Source organism: Mustela putorius, unplaced genomic scaffold (genome assembly GCF_011764305.1).
Source record: "Mustela putorius furo isolate JIRA1106 unplaced genomic scaffold, ASM1176430v1.1 tig00001012_pilon_pilon_pilon, whole genome shotgun sequence".
In the NCBI taxonomy this organism is placed as follows: Eukaryota; Metazoa; Chordata; class Mammalia; order Carnivora; family Mustelidae; genus Mustela; species Mustela putorius.
Window position 1 is genome coordinate 1,092,436 of NW_025421531.1, and position 5,687 is coordinate 1,098,122.

The 5,687-nt window shown below is 42.2% G+C and overlaps 1 protein-coding gene across 1 annotated transcript; it reads right to left on the minus strand.

Moving 5' to 3' along the window:
- Window positions 1–534: 534 nt before the first annotated feature.
- On the minus strand, window positions 535–5,444 carry CUNH1orf53 (chromosome unknown C1orf53 homolog). Its single transcript, XM_004756211.3, has 3 exons — window positions 5,096–5,444; window positions 2,036–2,137; window positions 535–757 (listed from the first exon to the last, which is right to left on the minus strand). Exons 1-3 carry the CDS (start codon window positions 5,357–5,359, stop codon window positions 686–688), a joined length of 438 nt encoding a protein of 145 aa, XP_004756268.1. The 5' UTR covers window positions 5,360–5,444; the 3' UTR covers window positions 535–685.
- Between the last annotated feature and the right edge of the window lie 243 nt (window positions 5,445–5,687).

A 5,687-nucleotide genomic window follows, 5' to 3' on the forward strand; every position in this document is an offset into this window, starting at 1 on the left:
TGAATGGAATGGGTATAAAGATGATAAAATGTCCTAAGATAGATTTGCCTGGGAAGTGTCATAAGACATGGAGAAGGAAGCTGTGGGGGGAGAGAAGTGAGAATGGTCTAATCAGAGGCATCTTAAGCGGCCTGACCTCCAAGTCAGAATGATTTAGAGTTTTTATTGAGAGAACAGATGGAAGATGAGAGCATTTCTTGATGCAGAATGGCGCTTCTTGGGCACTCATATGCTGCACAATATAGCATTATATCAATCTTCTTATAGTTCAAGATATAAATAAAATGAAGAATGTATTCAAACTCTTCTATTTGCCAGCAACCTCCCTTGGGTTGCTAACACAGAGGAGAAAACAGTAGGAGAACGGAGGCTATAGGAAAAATTGAGAGCGACTAATGTGACCCGATTGCTACTATTTATTTAATGGAACAGTCATTATTTTCTTTCTTCAACATATGTGTCTGATAATGAAGCAAAAAGAAAGGAAAATAACTATCAATGTGCCACTTCAGAAACACACAAACATTTGCTAGCTTTTTCATTTTATGGATGTTCTTTTAATATATGTACTTATAATTAAACTAGTGTTCAAGGACTAACAGCACAGACAGAAATTCTGGATTAGGGTATTTTTTTTTTTTTTAATACAGGCTCAATTAGATGGAGAACAGAGATGAAATTGTTGTCAAACATAAAAATATGAATTGAATTTCTTCCTTTTAGATGGATCTTTAACATTGACTTGACCATATGGACACTGCAAAAGAAATAAAACAAACCATTATTAAATTATTTCACAGGGATCTTGAAAAAGTACAACACTCCTCATGGTGGAAAAGGAGACTGCTAATCACGTTATACAGATCATTTGATCTACTGGGTCCTGCAGACTAAGAGTAGAATAATGGCAACCTCCGGCAAATGGTCCTAATTAGGGTCCAAGAATCACTTCCTAAATGCATCCTTCCAACTTAAAGAATTCTACTGTCAAAAACTCACTCTCAGAAAATTCTCAAGTCCTCAATGTATGCAAAGCTCTTAATGCTTTTGATTAGAAACAGCTAATGGCACAGGTAGGAACATACATAAAAGTGAAGGCTTAATTTTTCAATACTGGTTCCAGCCAATATATGCATTTAGTGTTTAGTCCTTAACTGTAAAGTGCATCAGTTAAAGGAAATAATGCCTTCTTGCTCCCAAACATAAAGTCCAAGTGGTCTGTAAATAGAGGTCGTTACCTGTTTATAATCTTAACACTGTAACAATTTACCTTACTAGTATGCTTTTAAAAAGTTACAGTGATAAACCCAATCTCATTTATTTTTCTTGCTCAGCATAGGGAAGGATTAGCTAGTTCATCTTAATCAGTGAACATAGAGATACATTCACTGAAATACACATTGTAGGAAATGTACAGCACTAAGTTTGGGGTAGATAGCTTCATGGTTATTTTTAAGATAGAGTACAAAACAGCCACGGAAGAAAATGAGAGAGAGAGAGAGAGAGAGAGAGAAGGAAGGGAAGAAAAGAAAGGAAGGGAGGGAAGAACAGGAGAGGAAAAGGGTGGGAGGGAGAGAGGAAGGGAGAGAGGAATCATTATCATTTAAAGGAAACCCACTTCACGATGCTGGTCAAATTGCTATTTATTCAGCGAATAAGGAAGGCAAAAACCCTGTCTGCGATCTAGTTTGTAATATTCTGGATTTCTTTTCCTGCCTTCTTTGTACTTGCCTAGTGAACGTGACTTATTTGAAACCTCATGAAAAGTTTCCTTGTAATAAAGAACTCCCATGAATTTCAAATCCCAACATTTCAAGGAACTGATGCTCACAAAGAAATGTTACAAAATTCCATTAACTTTAAAGGTCCTATGTTGGTCCTAAGGACTTCATTGTCCTTGGCTAAAGTAGCTTGTGAAAAGTGCACTCCAGGTCTATTTAGCTTTTTTATTTGACTTGTTTTTCAAATAAGAGGTATTTACGAAGTTACAGAAGCACCGAAAGCTGCTGCTGTAATGCGAGAATTTGCTACTCACGTGTCTGCAGGCAGAGCCACAGCATTTACCTCTCTGCAAGTGGGCGAGCTGTGTGAGCACAGTATAGCCAGTAGCCGGATCCACGTAGTTTAACTGGCCAGTCTGAAGAATAATGAAATAAAACAATTCATTAATCTCAATACTCACCATAGCTCCTCACCATACTTCCTACTCATAAAATACTGCAAAATTTTCTTTAAACAATATTAAACTTCTTCCCAGCAATTTTGGTGGCACCTGCAATTAAAGACTGAATGCATTCCAACATTATATGCAATCCAACATTTGTGACATAAGGAGAAAATATACAGTTTGAGAAAAATGAGAAGTTGATGGAAAAACAAGAACTCCTCTATACCCAATAACGATGTAGCCACTGCTCAGGTATTTTTCATTCAGTTTCTAGGTAACAAGTTTAATAACAGGTGATTTAGATGACTTTAAGAGCTTAAGAGGCTGAAAATGAACTTTCACTCAGAAGTTGCAGTTGCAATTTCAGTACTTAAAATATGTGGATAATGATTTAAACTTACAGAAAAGGTGCTAATCAAAACCAACAGTCCTTACAGAAAAGTATAACCTTGCTATTATTGAACACTTTTCTTTACCTTCATGATGTGTTACTCCATTGCACATTTTACACTATTTTCTTTTTTGGGGAGGGTTGTTAGTTCTGTTTTTAAGTGAAAAAAGTATTGTTTTAACATATTAACACTCACTGCTTTCACGAGTTTGATCAAAAGAAACTTTTACTACACCACTTCAGATGTCAAGAAAGCATACTCTACCAACATTCAAACATGGTTTTTAAAGTGTCCCAAGTACATTGTATGAAGTCAAAGAAAGTAATGCAGCCTATTCTATGGATTTGGGCCACGTGGGTGGTGATGATTTATCCTCGAGATTCTGTAGAGGAACTTTCTCCTGGGCTTCTTATATAACCCTTTTACTCGGCATCATTCTTGTATAGAATAGAACCTTTTCATTAAAATATGTGTGACATATGAATGTCTTCTAGCATATTTTAGTATGTGCCACAAGTTACTTCTTCAGAGTATCTTCCTTCATAGCTAAATATTTTAATCTGGTCAAGAATTTAACCAATAATAATCTGGTGAGAATTTAACCATGAATAAGGCATAAAGCAAAAAGACACAGAGTTCAAGTCTAGTTCTACTCTAAGGTATTCTAGCCGAGCCAGAACCTGGCAGCAGAAATCCAGCAAACAAGTCTTAAGGCCAGTCTATAGGGCCTCTCAAATCTTTTGGGACCACAGAAGTAAATTACATGAAACCAAGAACACTAAACTTTAATGACCAATTGTCAAGACCTTCAGAATGACCAATTGTCAAGACCTCACTTCTTTAAGAAACCCCTGTTTGAAGACTTGGAAGAAAAACAAAAACAAACAATCAAACAAACACTGGGAGCTCTGTTAGCTGTCTTCTTCTCACTTTTCATAGTTTCTGGAGGTCTTCTGAAGGCAATTATGGAGCAACTTGGAAGCCTAACAAACAGATTGCTTCTGCATTTGTGCCTGTTCTCCTGCTTTCCATGTTGATTGCGAAACTTTGAGCTTATTGGCTACTCACACAAACTTAATTGTCCACAGTAAAGGAAACCTCAGGTGTAGTGGCAAGAGACAAAGGTGTGACAGGAGTGCGAACAGTGGCTGGAAAACAAGATATTCAGTCTTGCAGATCACCCCAGAAAGAAAGAAAGAGACCCATCTGCCTGGAGGTGTGGGAAAGGGACAACTGAGAGGGGACTTCTGATTTGTTGAAAAAGAAAAACAACAAACTTGTTTTGGGGATTTACTCTTGGTCACCTGGACAACCATTTCACCTGTGATACTGACACTCATTGATGAAACAAGTGTGGGTTTCCTAAGTCAGAAAAAGTCCTTCTCCTTTCCCAGGCTGACTGACCTGTATTGACAAGTGACTGCTCTTTGCTCTAAAAAGAATGAAACCTCTGCTTATATTTACCATATTTATATGGTGAAATGTGGCAACAAATTATACATGTTATTTTTATTTTTTAATGGAGTATAAGCAAGATCAATCAAAAGCTGTCAGTCATTTCCTGATGAATTTTTATGCAGAAGCGTCAACACTTGAATGAGCCAGTGAATTCCCAGGGCCTACTAACTAGCAGTGGGAAAAACAGTCTATTTTAGAAAATCATCGAGGTTTTCTTTTCTACTCCCGTTGCTCAAGCAACACCAGGTAAGTAACTCTCCACCGGACATCCAGTACTAGTAACACAGATTATATTAAACAGGTTACTTTTACATTGTTTTTGCCTTTTTCACGTTAGAACTCCTTTGCTCCTCAAGATATTAAAAATATAAATATGCTCCCTTTAAACTTATGTAGTCGGAGGTGTCAGAAACTGAACGAAGATGGTAAGTTGTTATACTGGTACTCATGAGTGATTCCCTAAATCCTGCAAACAGAAGAAGACATAGCTCAAAATTGGGAAGAATGTAAACGCCTGATTACAGTCTCCTTTACAATTGTGCTCCGTTAGGGCGGAGAGAAAAGAGGAAATGATAGTAGCAAAAACTATTTTTTTTTTAAGTTTTGCATTATTAGTATTGTTGGATGGCAAAGTGTTTAACTGGTAACACAGATAAACACACAGCCTATTTTTCCTGTGACTTCTCAGCTCCTCTCTACCTCCTCCATCCATGCCTTAACAAACACCCCCAACACACACACACAGAGTCAGGATGGGTCCCAAACTGCCACCAGTTTAGCTCGGACGCTGATCAGAAAGGACCCAAGCTTAATGCAAATATAGGTTAACTTTTTGCGCATAACAGGGAACTGGCTAGTTTTCACGCGAAAGGGTCGGAGCGGTAAGCCAGCGTGCTTGTCAGAAGCCAGACAGAGCAAGGACCGCGCGGGCTTCCAGCGACCTCCCCGTCAGCCGAGGGCGCGCAGGCGCACGGATCCCGGGGCTGGGCCCGGGTTGGGTTGGGTTGGGTTGGGTTGGATTGGGTGGGGCGGGACGGGGCGGGGCAAGGCGGGGCCGGGCGGGCAGGAGGGGCCTCACCGCGCAGGCCGCCGCGTGCAGGTCCACGATCCGCCGCTCGGCCGCTGTTAACCCTTCGCTCTCCGGACGCCTGCCGTCTCCCTTCAGCCCGCCTTGCAAGCGGGGCCCAGAGCCTCTGCGGTCTTCCTCAGCGGCGGAGGAGAGGGTTAAGCCGAGGTGCTGCGGGAACCCTCCTACCACCGGGAGAAGTCGAGGTGGCCGGGAAGCTTGGGGTAGCCTTCCGAGGGCGGCGAGCGCGGACGCTGGGATCTGCCTGGCCGCCATGGCCGCCGCGGGCCGGGAGAGGCGGAGCGCCCGACACAGGGGCCCGGCGGGGCGGCCACGCGGGCCGGGGCGCCGGCGCGCGGATCCAGGGCTGCGCGCTGGGACGGAGGCCGGCGGGGGCCTGGGGGCTCGGGCCGGGCCTTCCGCAAACGCCGCCGGCTCTGCTGCGGAGATAAAACGGACTTTCTAGGCGGCGGGTGAAGCAAGATGCGGGGACACGGGAGCGCGCGCGGGCCGTTTCTTTGGGCCTGCATTCTAAGTATTCCATCTCTCCTCGGTGGTGGAAAGTGGACATTTTATTTTCTCACATCGTGCGTGGCTGGGGATC

What these genes read in the sequence shown, in the direction of transcription:
- CUNH1orf53 (XM_004756211.3), bottom strand. Translation starts at nt 5,359, where the DNA reads ATGGCGGCCAGGCAGATCCCAGCGTCCGCGCTCGCCGCCCTCGGAAGG. An exon ending in TGCACGCGGCGGCCTGCGCG is followed by an intron (nt 2,138 to 5,095) that starts GTGAGGCCCCTC and finishes ATTATTCTTCAG; the next exon opens with ACTGGCCAGTTAAACTACGT. An exon ending in GTGGCTCTGCCTGCAGACAC is followed by an intron (nt 758 to 2,035) that starts GTGAGTAGCAAA and finishes TTTCTTTTGCAG; the next exon opens with TGTCCATATGGTCAAGTCAA.